Raw genomic sequence first — 14,078 nt, 5'->3', positions numbered from 1 at the left:
CAAGTCCAAATTACTCACGGGTTGTTTTTTCAGCCGAATTTCAAGGAAGGAAGTCAGCGCTCTCCGGTCATGGCTCGCGGCTTCGCTCAGCAGAGGTAGCGATGGACTCTCAGTGCCACGCCACCCCCCGTATCCCCTCCGCAGCCTTTAAAAAGGCTCTTCGCGAATCAGGGGGGGCGCTTAAGGCACCCGCCGAGTCTTCAGTCCGCAGGCACCGCGCCTGCGGTTTTAAGGGTCCCCGTGTCGCCGGCACGGCAAAGACCCGTCCCCTGCTGAGCCGATTCCCTCCGGAGCTCGGAGGGAATCCGCCATTCCCAGATCGCGTCAACCCCGGAAGTCAGGTTTTTTTAAACCACTTTCGGGGGGCTTTCTTACAATCAAGCAGTATATAAATTTATGAAATAAATAATAACTACTTGAAGATTTTTGCACATCTCAGATATATGAGCAGCCGAGAGGAAAACTAGGAGCTTTGCTAAATGCATGTCTCAAATTTGTATCCGACCATGCTTCCATTACAAATCTAAATATTTCTGGCTTTCGATAGACACCTTTTCAAAATATGAAAAGTAAAAAAGGCAGTATCAGAGGCTGGTCTCAGAAAAACAAGAAATAGTTAAAGACACTGGCTGGTCCATCATTGTCCGTTGACCCTGCTTAGCAGTAACAGGAAACTCTTACCTTAGAACGGTCAGGGTCACAAAAGTCCAATAAGGTGTCACAGACATGGTAGCCCAGAGATTTGAGATCCTCATAGGTAAAATGAGAGTTATTATTATTGCCTGAGAAAGACAAACAGACAAGTAGTACTTCAATCTTTAGCAAATTACACTCCAGTGCACAACATCCAGCATGGAAAAATTATATGCTGAATGTCTTTTAAAAACTATTAAATACATTGATGATTGAAACAGAGGTTATAACTTAAGCTCTTTCTTTTCTTTCTTCCTACCTTTCTATCCATTGTTATGACAAGCCAGAAATTACAGAGCATGATAATGGAAAAATAGATGTGATGGTGATAATGGATCAGCTGAGGGGAAAAGCTCTGGGTGCCTCTGTGTGTATTCTGCATGCATGTACATGTATGTGTCCTGTGGTTGCAATAATGTGGGGCAGCTACACTCACAGCTGCTATGTGATCCCTGGAAGGCTGGCCAAAAGTGAATGTTGACCCTCGGCCCCCCAAAAGTTAGTCACTCCTTTGCTACATCCCACTACTGTACTGCGGTTTACCACCAGCTTTTCATTGACAGATAATGTCTACTTTGGTCTTGGACAAAAATGTACACTTACCCAGAGTTGTCCCACTGAATGTAGATTCCATAGTATAGCTATTCACTATCCCCATTCGCCACATCACAACCCGTCCTGTTCCTTCTTTGCACTTTTGGACTTGAAACTTACAGCTGTTGAAAGAAAACTAAACATCCAGATTGGTAAAATTAGATTGTATTTTTAGAACTAATTTCTTATCTCTCTTTAGAACATAAGACAAGCCCTGGTGGATCAACCAAGGGTCCATCTAACCTGCAGTGGCCAAGCAGACACCTCTTGAAATACTAGAACATCTTCTCTATTTACATTACTATATAGGACCGTTCTTAGCATTTTAAAAATTCCTGTATATTCAGCATATATTATTTCCCAGTGAATTCCTAAATTATCATCACCCAAGCCCACTTTATGTATACATTAACTAATCTGGACATCTAATGTTAGTCATTAAACAGACAAACTAACATCAATGGACTTAAGCCCATTGATTTTAGTGAGTCTATTCTGAGTATGACTTAGCTGGATATCACCCAATGTTTTACTAAACTCATATTGGAACCAAATGAAGAGTTTGTTTGAAATTATATTTTAGCTCAAAGCAGGAAAAAACAACCTAGATTCAATATGCATCATCTGCTGTCATATCACTTCAAGTGTGGAATGACTGAATCTAAAAAATATAAGCCAGAATGTTTACTTCAGCTAAGTGATAAAAAATCTGGGCATTACAATGTAAATTGTTAGGAAGATAAAAGTATCTTCCTATCATGAGAAGAGTAGTAGGCCTGATTTAATAGCTAGCTTTAAGGCAATTTATAGACACTCTCATTAAAAAAACCAGGAGATAAGGAAATGTGGAGATATGCTTTACTCAGAACTGAGTGAAGAAACTGAAATAGGAAAACACATTGCAACAAAAGGTAATTTCCAACACATAATTCATAATGAACTAAGATCTTCCTATAAACTATACCCCACCTTGTCAGGAATATTCTTGCTTAGCATAAGAGGAAAGATTCGTTCATGGAATAATCGCTCTTGTGCATATTTGTTGTTACAGCCATACATGAATATATTATTCTTCCGGCTGTGTCCATGGAAGTCACAGTACAACAGAACTTCACGATCTTCAAGGACCCTTGCAGAGAAAAGATATAAACAAAGAAATCAAAACCAATTAAACATATAAATGGCTAGCTGGCTGCACACAAATAACCATACTGTTCTGTTTCTTTCCCACTGATGTGTAAGAATTAAGTAGTTGGAACAAGTTCTAGAAGCATTCCTGAATGAATGAAATCCCTTAAGCTAGGTCTCTATTTGATGCTTCATTATTTAAGGTAAATAGGCAACCTGATTCTATGTTCCCAGCTAATGCTGTATTAATGTAGTTGCAATACCATAGAGTTGCAACAACTAAGCAGAAAGCACAGTAACAGCTGTAGGAACAAAAGAAACCACAGCAACACTGGCAGACATTCCCACAGCTTTCTGGGTAACTCTATCACCATTCATCAGTCATAATGTTACCCACCAGTGCTATTCACACATTAGCCATGCATGAAAAGCACCAAACAGCTTATGGTACTGGTACAAATGGCAAAATAACATCATTTACCTTCATTTCCCCACCCATCTTTCCATATGTGAATATTATATCCTCTTATGCAAACTGTATGTGCTACGACATTCTTTCCTCCTCCAACAGCAGAAAGCTGTGTCCTACACACAGGAGGTACTCAGGTAAACTCTCTTTTGGCAAAGGCCAGGCACTGCACTGCAACCATTGCCACTGTTGGCCAAACGCTCATGAGGATCACAGATACACAAGGAAGATCAGCCACTGCATCCACAGAGCTCCCATGGGACCCCCCAAGAGAAAAGGGGTAAATATAATCACAGTTACTTCAGTCTCCCTCTCTCTCTCCCATGCTGAGGGAGAAGGGACTGAAGCATGAACACTACTGTGCAGGCTTAGAGACCATGTGCTTCAATCTGATGATTGCTCTCCTTAGTTATAATGGAAGTATAGGAATGCTCTGTTGGACTATAGTTGCACACACTACACAAAACTGCCATGGAAATTGTCAATGGCATGGCTAATCTGTTCATGCACAGCATTCCCCCTCATGTTCACAGTAGCTATCTTTTTATGTTTCCCAGGAAAGACAAGTATTCAATTCAACTATTTCTTTTCCTTCCTGATCTGTATTTGCCAACATTCCCAAATCAAGAGCAACAAACCATGATAAAACAATAAAAACAGATTAAAACACAATTCCAGTGCAGATTCTTAAACCAATGTACATAATCTTTTCAATTTGAAAAATATATATAGATTACTAAAAATGCACATTTAGTCACAAAGGCTCTATAATGGTTTCCTTTGTGTGGTTCTGAATTTCACCCACTCTGCTTCCAGGTTTTCAGACCCAGTTCATAAAATGGTTTGTCACACACCTTTTGATCATGGCTCGAGTGTGCCAAATGCAAGGAAAGGATTCCTTCAGTACTGTTCTGTAGTTCCTGTTCAAGTCCCTTCCTGCCAGTGAGCAGCGGTAATTTCCAACAATTACTCCATCTGGGTTTAGCATGGGCACAACCTTGAATATGAAGAGATCCCGAAGGAGTCGAGCATCAGGGGAATCACTTAAGATGAAATCAAGGAAGCCTCTCATCACCCACGAACTGTTTGTTTCCCCAGGATGAACTCTGGCACTTAGTACAATAGCCTTCTTTGCAGCAGCAGCAAGGGCACTTTTGGATGGATTGGTAATAGTGAGGAGGTAGACTGTGTTCCCAGCTAGACTGCGGCATAGAGGGCGAAGTTTGCAATACTGAGAACAGAGTGGATTCTTTACTAAAGTCATGAGGTAGTGCTGCAGATCTGTATAGGTGTAAGGATAGAAGTGAGCAAAATAACATGTATCATGGCTATGTGGAAAACGAAATGTCCAGGTGAGGCAATATAGGGTCTGACCATCTTCTGTGTTATATTTATAATATTTAATGTTACTGCCCTCTCTCCTCCAGCCAATACCATGAGACTGGGCATCCTTTTCAGAGTACAGGAGAGGCTTCATCCCTACACTGTAGAGACTCTTGGCTTTCATCAGATTAACAATAGTGAAGCGATAGGTGACATCCTTTCTAGTATTTTGTATTCTGAAATAGTACCATTGCGTGTACTTGCTGGTATAAAGATCTGTCCGCAATGTGAGTTCATATTCATACTTGCCTCTGAAATGCAGTAATCAAGAAAAAATGCATAAGAAGCCATCAGAAACTTTCCAGTCCATGGAGGGAAATGTTACATATCATCAAAATTCTACAGGGTGATTCCAGACTATCACTATTTTCAGGTGGGATTCAATAACATACAAAAAAAATTCAGATTGCACAATTACAATTGTTTTTTGTTTGTTTTTTGGATTTGATATCCCGCCTTTCACTCCCTTTAAGGAGTCTCAAAGCGGCTTGGGTGGTCTTGAGCAACAAACCCACTTCCTCATGACTGGACTTTTTGTAATAAAGAAAGTGACAGGAAAATACACTGGAAAACATGAGATAACACTTCCCTGATGCAATATTGTATAACCTCAATCAAAAATTGTATAACAATCAAATCAGGATGAATGCTCAATAAATAGCCAACAGCATCTAGCCTCCCTGCAAACAGATTGGGATAACTGCTCAATAAATAGAGCATCTGAAAGTCCTCTTACTTCACTTAATTGAATTGAATTGAATCAACTGGGTTGGTGTGGTTATAGCTATTGGCCAACAATTCCTTAGGGAAATGAAGTGATGATTGCTTGCTAATAACTCTGAATAGTTGGTTGATAGGAGATACAGAAAGCAAAGAAGCCCTGTTGATCTATGAGAAGAATTCCAAAATGCACATTAGCTTCCTTAGAACCAACAAAATAATGAGGAACTTTTGAGTTCTACAGAAGCTTCATCAGGCTGGATGGAAGTTAAGCAAAATGGAAGTGGAGAGAGAGAGAGAGAGAAGAAAAACACTTGGCTTGATGGTTGAAGCCCCAATGTCTGCATTCAGATCTAAATTAGACATGAATTTTGGCATATAGTTTTTCAAAAAAAAAAATAAATAGCTACAGTGGTGCCCCGCAAGACGAATGCCTCGCAAGACGGAAAACTTGCTAGACGAAAGAGTTTTCCGTTTTGGAGGTGCTTCGCAAAACAAATCTCCTATGGGCTTGCTTCGCAAGACGACAATGTCTTGCGAGTTCCTGCTGGTTTTTTCCCCTTTCCCCCCCTTTTTCTAAGCCGCTAAGCCGCTTATCAGCTGATCCGATCAGCAGATAAGCCGCTAAAAGCCGCTAATAGCACTAATCCGCTAATCCTTCAATGGGCTTGCTTCGCAAGAAGAAAAAACCACTAGACGAAGAGAATCACAGAATGGATTCTTTTCGTCTTGCGAGGCACCACTGTACTAGTGTTCAAGGGTCAGGTGGGGATTAAGGTATGGGTTTAAGCCCAAGCCATTGTGTGTACACATATTAATAATTGCCTTAACTTCATGAGCTGATTGCTTTGACAATGAATTGGGCATTAGCTAATAACCATTGAATGGACAAGATTGGAATAGAACCCCACAATTTGAGCTTAAATCGGTTTAGAGTTGGTGTGAAAACTGCTGAACTGAAAGCTCAACAGAAAAATTGCATGCAGTTGGGAAAGTGGCTGCTCTATCAAAACTACAAAGAACTGATAAGCTAAGTGCAGTACATATTTTAAATATTATTTCAATGCACTCACACAAGCTCACTGGTGAGGAAATCCTTACCTAATAATTTGATGCTGTTTAGCAAATTCTGTTAATATTAAATATCCTCAGAACACAGCATGCGTAATATGTTACTTATTCAGCCTCAACATTTATTTTATTGATTATTTGGAACATAAGATGCTGTCTTATACTGAGTCACGCCATTGGTCCATCTTGTTCAGCAATGTCTTTATTTGCTTGAAGTGGCTCTCTAGGGCAGAGCTTTCCAAGCTTTCCATGTTGGTGCCACACTTTTTAGACATGCATCAATTCATGACACAGTTTTACTAGCAAACCAGAGGTTAAACTAACCCCTTCCCAGCCCCGGGAGGAGTGCAACACACCTACACACAGCAGCCGACACACTAACGTGTCAGGACACACAGTTTGGAAATCTCTGTTCTAGAGTTTCATGTAGACATTTTCAAACACACACATTTTCAAAGCACTGGAAACCTCAGCAAACTAGCATTCATACTTTAGTGATGTTGAGCATTAGATAAAATGCCAAATTCACAAAGGACATTTCAGAGGAGACTTTGCTGTAACAGAATTATACAAGTGTGACGCGGCAGCTAAAAAAGCCAATGCAATTCTGGGCTGCATCAATAGGAGTATAGCATCTAGATCAAGGGAAGTAATAGTGCCACTGTATTCTGCTCTGGTCAGACCACACCTGGAGTACTGTGTCCAGTTCTGGGCACCACAATTCAAGAAGGACACTGACAAACTGGAACGTGTCCAGAGGAGGGCAACCAAAATGGTCAAAGGCCTGGAAACGATGCCTTATGAGGAACGGCTAAGGGAGCTGGGCATGTTTAGCCTGGAGAAGAGGAGGTTAAGGGGTGATATGATAGCCATGTTCAAATATATAAAAGGATGTCACATAGAGGAGGGAGAAAGGTTGTTTTCTGCTGCTCCGGAGAAGCGGACACGGAGCAATGGATCCAAACTACAAGAAAGAAGATTCCACCTAAACATTAGGAAGAACTTCCTGACAGTAAGAGCTGTTCGACAGTGGAATTTGCTGCCAAGGAGTGTGGTGGAGTCTCCTACTTTGGAGGTCTTTAAGCAGAGGCTTGACAACCATATGTCAGGAGTGCTCTGATGGTGTTTCCTGCTTGGCAGGGGGTTGGACTCGATGGCCCTTGTGGTCTCTTCCAACTCTATGATTCTATGATTCTATGATTCTAAGAATTGATTGTTGCAACTTAAAGACTAACAGAAATTTTATGTCACAAAAAATCTCTTAGTCTTTAAGGTACCATAAGACTTTTTAGGGAGTATTGAAGGAGCTGGTCAAGTTGCCCACATATGTCCACAGAATTGCAATAATTAAAGGTATTTGGAATAATGTAACATAATAAATACAAGCTACCCATAATATCTGCCAACCTAGCAGTTCAAAAGCACGTCAAAGTACAAGTAGATAAATAGGTACCACTCCGGTGGGAAGGTAGACGGTGTTTCCGTGCGCTGCTCTGGTTTGCCAGAAGCGACTTAGTCATGCTGGCCACATGACCCGGAAGCTGTACGCCGGCTCCCCCAGCCAATAAAGCGAGATGAGCGCCGCAACCCCAGAGTCGGACACGACTGGACCTAATGGTCAGGGGTCCCTTTACCTTTACCCATAATATAGTCAATAAATTTCTGGTCATAAGATACTCAATATCAAAAACTGTTTGACCTGCTTAGGATTGCATCAGATGGATGAGCAGCACTTGAAGATCTAGGCATGTATGATGGGCACACTAGTACTTAAAAAAAGTCTCAAAAAGTGATATACCAATGCAAGATTATAGAAAAAGCTAAAGAGAACTGTCAGTTGATGACCCAGACCCAGGGTGGGGAATCTTTTCAGCCTAAGAGTAGGCAAGTCTAGGGGCAAAAATTGGCAAAACAAAAAATGTGACTCTTACCTTTGTACAATACAGTGGTACCTTGGTTCTCAAACTTAATCCATTCCGGAAGTCCGTTCAACTCCCAAAACAATTCAAAAACTAAGGCGCGGCTTCCAATTGGCTGCAGGAGCTTCCTGCACTCAAGTGGAAGCTGCATAGGAAGTTCAGCTTCCACAAAACGTTTGCAAACCGGAACACTTACTTCTGGGTTTGCGGGGTTTGGGAGCCGATTTGTTCCACAACTAAACCATTCGAGAGCCAAGGTACCACTGTATGCTACATTCCACCTGTAGAAAAGTTTCTACACCCCCTCCCCATCTCTCTCCAGCCACGCAAGCAAGACAAATAATCAAAGTCCAAGGACACAGTTCAAACAAAAGCACTTGAGGAGGAAGCAGTGCAGGACCAGTGAGGGGTGGGGCCGAGGAAGAGTGCCAGGGCCAGTTAGAGGTATGGAGGGCTGTATGTGGCTCCAGGTTTGAGGTTCCACACCCATTATAACCATAATATTAAAAAGTTTTCCCCTCTTTTAGTTTCAGATAGTTCCTCTTACTCACACCCTGACGGCTTTCTGGAGATTCCCACTCTCAAAGCGTGATTCAAACAACAGTGTGGTGTCTTCTGGATCTCTTAAGCTGACTGCAGCTGATTTGATGGGCTCTTTCGACCCTCCAACTCGGGAACCAGTGAAACAGGTACCCTTGGTTGCTGCAGAAGAGGAAGCATGGCTATCACTGACTTAGCATTGCAGTTTTGTCTCAATTAGAAGGTATGTGTGCCAATTCTGCAAAACCAATTACTCAGTCCTGAGCAACCATGAACAAATAGCACTGAAAACTGGCTGCAAATAAAAAGATGACTTCAATTTGGCTTCCATTACTATTTTCTAAGAACAGGGCAAAGAACTAAAGATGCTGTAGTTTCACAGGTGCTTTTCCCCATAATGGCTACCAATGGAGCTGTTAGAAACTTTACAAATTTGAGGCAGCTACTATTTTTAGGATTCAATTCTTCACTATTTATAATAATTTCAGGCTGTTTAAAAAATCAGACTTCTGAGTTTACATTTTTCATGCCTGCATTCTTGTTTACTGGAACGGACACTATATGCAATGTACTATATCTTTTATTACAGTTTATTGTCAGTGTATATATGCAAATACCTGGATCTATGACATAGACAACAGTTCCACGATCCTCTCCCATTACTTCTGGAGCCATTTCATTTTCTGTTGGCTGATAGAAAGGTTCAGGTTCAGGAGGAACCCACTCTAACAAAATACACAATGACATTTATTTCCATTGTATCCTTATTTGTACTTTTAGAAGAAAAAAAATAAGACATTAAATAAGAATTGAAGTATTTCCCCTCAATCTCTAGTTGTATGACAAGGAAAACAAATAAGTAGGAATAATGGAATACAAATAAAATTACTTAATTACTTAAACTGAAAACTATATGTGCTGTAACATGAATTAGAGCAGTGATAGGAAAACTTTGGCCTACAAGCCAAATTAGGTCCAGCAGTGGTCCTAATTTGGTCTGTGTGGTCTGTCACCTGATGCCATGGTAAGTCATGGAATTAACAGATGGGTGGCCCTGCCCACCTATTAAAGGAGCCATGGGAGATGTCAGGATTTGGCCCACCGGCTGGATCAAGTTCTCCAGCCCTGAGACTCTGGAGAAAGGAAAGCACACAACATAAAAGCCAAATCAATGAAGGTTCTAAGAGATCGGACTCTTGGGGCTTATTTTATAAACATTTTCATTAGAGACCATAGTAATGATTTGCTGATAATGCCAAGTTATGAGTCACAGCTAACACATAGATTTCCCCCCACAATATTAATTTTATGACCTCATTAACTCATCTTATTAAATAAAAAGTGAGTGACAGTCAATATTAAACTTACACTCCGCCATCTGGTGACAAACACTGAAATGGCAGTGTATTTGGCTTCTCAACTACAGTATACTGATACCACTCTTCACACATTATATTATACATATTTTCCTAACATAAGTATTGATTTCTTTGCTATAACAAGGGAATGTGAGAAATGGTCTTAATCTTACCACCATAATGGTTATTTAATCCACAATATATTTATAACAAATTTGGGAATCTCATCTCCATAGAGCCAACTGAAATAATGGTTTATTTGTTTTAGTCTGGAAGAACTATGAAAAGTGATTGAGTATCATATATTCACATTTTTTATAACTGCCCAGGAGAATCTTAAACTTACATTGTTCATTTTGGAGTGGGTTATCTGGATTTGTGCAAATGAAAAAGTATTCAGTCACAGTCCTTGTATAGCCATAAAGCTTTAAAGCAAAACATTATCAACCATGTAAAACATTGATTTCAATCCAAGAAATTACCAATGTGGTGGATATAATCCTTGATCACTTCACATTCTACTGGCCAGAGTGGAGCCAACAGTGAATCATTGGGAACAGAAAAAAGATTCCGAGGTTCTCTCAAGCGCGGAATACCAGGCACCTCTGGATGGTCAAACATAAGCTGGTTGCTTTTAAGAAGTGCAGTCTCCATCATAAGTGAACCTGAAAAGGGAAAAGAAATAATACAAAAGAAGTTTATTTACAGATACCCAGGAGCCTTGCAGCTATGAGGCCACAATCATACATTTCATTCACAGCAAATCAATCAATATATTTCTCATATCAGGCTTACAGCTTACTTACAGAATGAGTTCTTGTTTGAATTATTTTCTGCTCTACTTTTCTTGTGGAAGTTACCCGGCTTCGACACAGGGCAAGAACTCTTCCAGCTTTCAAGAGGCAAACTGGGGCTCTGAGGAACATTTTCATCTGGGGGAAAAAATTCTACTATTAATGTGAAAAACTAGCCCAAACTAATATAGGCAAAATCAATTTATTTCTGAGCTTATCGTTATTGTAGTGAGCGGACGCGGGTGGCGCTGTGGGCTAAAGCCTCAGCGCCTAGGGCTTGCCGATCGAAAGGTCGGCGGTTCGAATCCCCGCGGCGGGGTGCGCTCCCGCTGCTCGGTCCCAGCGCCTGCCAACCTAGCAGTTCGAAAGCACCCCCGGGGGCAAGTAGATAAATAGGTACCGCTTACCAGCGGGAAGGTAAACGGCATTCCGTGTGCGGCTCTGGCTCGCCAGAGCAGCGTTGTCACGCTGGCCACGTGACCCGGAAGTGTCTCCGGACAGCGCTGGCCCCCGGCCAATAGATGTGAGATGGGCGCACAAACCCCAGAGTCTGGCAAGACTGGCCCGTTCGGGCAGGGGTACCTTTACCTTTACCTTTTACTATACTGGCATAAAAAACCCACTAAATAAAATTTTAAACTAACATTATAGTACTAGGGCTACTTTTTATATGCCAGCAGCATAGTTTGTATGCATAGCTATCAGTGTCATCCAAATAATGAGGGACTATGTCAGTCTACAGTGCAATCCCATATATGTCTACTCAGAAATAGGTCTCACTGAATTCACTGAAGCCTTACAGAGATCTAACATAACAGATATTAGGCAGACAAATAAATTAAGATATTGCATACACATATTCTGAAATAAATTCCACTAAAGTCAACAAGTGTTGCTTCAGGCTAGTTATAACTTGGGTATAAGGGGGAAATTACAATGAGGGGTCTTTTGGCACCTTATGGACTATTCATTTATTACATTTCTATGCTACACTTCCTCTCAAAGGAGTCCAGGGCAGCAAACAGCAAAACAATTAAAAACGTTTAGAAATGTCTGAAAATGTTTTATAACAATCAGTTACAGAGCCCAAAATGGTAGATAAAATAAAACAAACCGATCTGTATGGGACCCAATCCCAGATTGGGATCAGATTCTTACCTTTGAAATAGCCATAGTATTGAAGATGCTGATGTATGAACCTTTCATATGGCTCTTTAAACTGCTAAGGAAGGGAAAATGAGCAATGAACACTATGAGCCTCATTTACCAAAACCACTGCATCCATTGCTATTTATTTACTACATTTACATCCCACCTTTCCTCCAAGGAGCTCGAGGCAGCACACATGGTTCTCACCTCTCCCATTTTATCCTCACAACAACCTGTGAGGTTTAGGCTGAGAAAATGACTGGCCCAAGGTCACTCAGCAAGTTGCATGGCTGAGTTGGGATTCGAACCCTAGTCCGGCACTCTCTAACCACTAAGCTACCCTGTAAGTTACAATGCTGAGATAAAGAATAAATTCTCTGAGTGCACAGTATCTCAAAACGAACCAGACACAATCAAAGTGTATCATTCTAATCTCCGCTGAAGAGATCTGAAAGGTTTTCTAGCATCCCATCAATACTTAAAACCAGTTGAGAACTAGGAGGTGACTGACACCATCCAACCCTGTACTTTTTTGGACTGACTTTTGTACTGACCTCAGATGCTGGATCTGCCGGACACATGTCATTCAGCACAACAGCACAACTATCTGATGATGCCTCCTGCAGAGAAGCGGAGAAAAGGCGTTAATAATAATAAAAAAGAAAGCAAGAGCAAAAAAGGCTGATTATTCTGCCAGTCTCCACCCATGAGATTCCCCGCGAAGTCGGTGTGGCGTTATGTGTGTGAAAGAGTTAATTGTGACAAAGGGACGGGGATATTACGGATAAATAATAAATACGGAAGAAGAGGCTTCAAAGCAGGCTTTTAAAAAGGTGACCTGCGCTTCCTCTGACTCAGGCTAAAAGAAAGATATTCTACCTCAAGCGCCTGGCAACCCTTTCCACCGACCCATACGAAGCTGAAAGGCTTCTATGGCGACACAGCTTTGGTCACTCACAACAAAACGCCCGCAGACGCACACGGGACCGGCGCGCGCGCCTGCTTTTCATAACCGTCGACGGGAGGCCGCTCGCTCGCTCGCTCGCGGGCTGAGCCAATAACATTCGCCCAATCTCGGGACGGGGGGCAGGGAGTGGCAGGACCTGCTGCCTACCAGATATGTGACTCTCGCGCCCGCCCCCTGCCCGCCCCTCAGTGCTCTCAGGAGCGCTCCCCCCGCCCCGGCCGCCTTCTTCCCCTCTTCAGTCTTAGCTACCACTACTCAGAGGGGGGGGGGGGGAGGCAGGGTAACCTAGCTACCAGCCACGCCAGAACCAGACAGGTTGGGGGTGGGACTAGCCGTTCATTGGTCCGTCAGTGCGGAGTGGCAGCGGTACAAGCCATTGCTTGAACTAGGACAGCTTCTCGCCTGGTGGGGTTTGGGGCTTTTTTCGTGCAGCTGGGGAGGGACCTCTTGCTTCTGTCCGATCATTGTCGTTTCACAGTTTTATGTCTCAGTCCGGGGTCGGCTGGGGCCATTTTGGGGGGTGGAGGGCATCTGTTTGTCTCGAGAGACAATGGAGCAGATGTGTCAACTTGAATACCTGAGACTTCCGCATATAGAGCAGTATATTAGTTATAATAATAATAATAATAATAATAATAATAATAATAATAATAAATATATGGGGGGATAGTTAAGCCCCGCTCCACATAATCAATCACAATAGCACACACACACCATTTGAATGGCAATGCACATCAACTTTTTTGGGGGGGAGCTGGCCCCCTCAAATATTTTATTGGGGGGCCTGAAGGGACCTCAGCCCCTAGGAGTTGACTCCAATGCATTGCTGGGGGTGAAGACATACCGTTGGAGAATCATAGCATTAGCAGCACCGAAGGGACTCCCGGGGGGGGGGGAGCAAGCCTGGGCAGTGTGTATGGAGGTCCTGGTCTGCCCAGATGACAAGACTTCGTTGCTGTTGTCCAATGGAAAGTAGAGCAATATTTTTTGCATCAGCTTGGCTGCAAGAGTTGCAAGGTGTACAAGGCACCATTCTACTGCCTTGGAGACTCCACTCCGGATAGAAACACTAGAATTGCAGATTTGGAAGGGACCACGAGGGTCATCTAGTCCAACCCCCTACAATGCAGGAATCTCAACGAAAGCACCCACGGGAGAGCAGCTTTTTTTACTGATTGCGCGCTGGGGGGGGGGCAACGCTGCTTCCCTGCCCACACTTGGCTACACCCATGCATTGAGCAAAATAAAGGCAATTACTGAGCTACACAAAAAGGAAATTTGCAGAGAATCATT

At 42.3% G+C, this 14,078-nt stretch overlaps 1 protein-coding gene across 8 annotated transcripts in view; it reads right to left on the bottom strand.

The window, feature by feature from the left end:
* AGBL2 (AGBL carboxypeptidase 2) overlaps positions 1-12,939 on the bottom strand; it is a 38,057-nt gene extending 25,118 nt beyond the window's left edge. For 5 of the 8 annotated variants that reach the window (XM_082215625.1, XM_082215627.1, XM_082215628.1 and 2 more), the window contains exons 1-11: positions 12,698-12,939; positions 12,373-12,438; positions 11,828-11,891; positions 10,682-10,807; positions 10,358-10,540; positions 9,135-9,242; positions 8,529-8,679; positions 3,739-4,518; positions 2,257-2,416; positions 1,297-1,423; positions 682-782 (exon numbers count right to left, since the gene is read on the bottom strand). In XM_082215625.1, coding sequence (XP_082071751.1) covers positions 682-782; positions 1,297-1,423; positions 2,257-2,416; positions 3,739-4,518; positions 8,529-8,679; positions 9,135-9,242; positions 10,358-10,540; positions 10,682-10,807; positions 11,828-11,891; positions 12,373-12,399 — 1,827 coding nt within the window. In that variant the 5' untranslated portion in view covers positions 12,400-12,438; positions 12,698-12,939. The remainder of the gene's footprint in view (positions 1-681; positions 783-1,296; positions 1,424-2,256; positions 2,417-3,738; positions 4,519-8,528; positions 8,680-9,134; positions 9,243-10,357; positions 10,541-10,681; positions 10,808-11,827; positions 11,892-12,372; positions 12,439-12,697) is intronic. The other 3 variants (XM_082215626.1, XM_082215632.1, XM_082215631.1) reach the window with 3 other exon arrangements.
* Positions 12,940-14,078: the final 1,139 nt, after the last annotated feature.

This window comes from Podarcis vaucheri (genome assembly GCF_965113315.1).
Source record: "Podarcis vaucheri genome assembly, chromosome: 1".
Classification (NCBI taxonomy): Eukaryota; Metazoa; Chordata; class Lepidosauria; order Squamata; family Lacertidae; genus Podarcis; species Podarcis vaucheri.
This window is presented reverse-complemented; position numbering and strand designations above follow the sequence as displayed.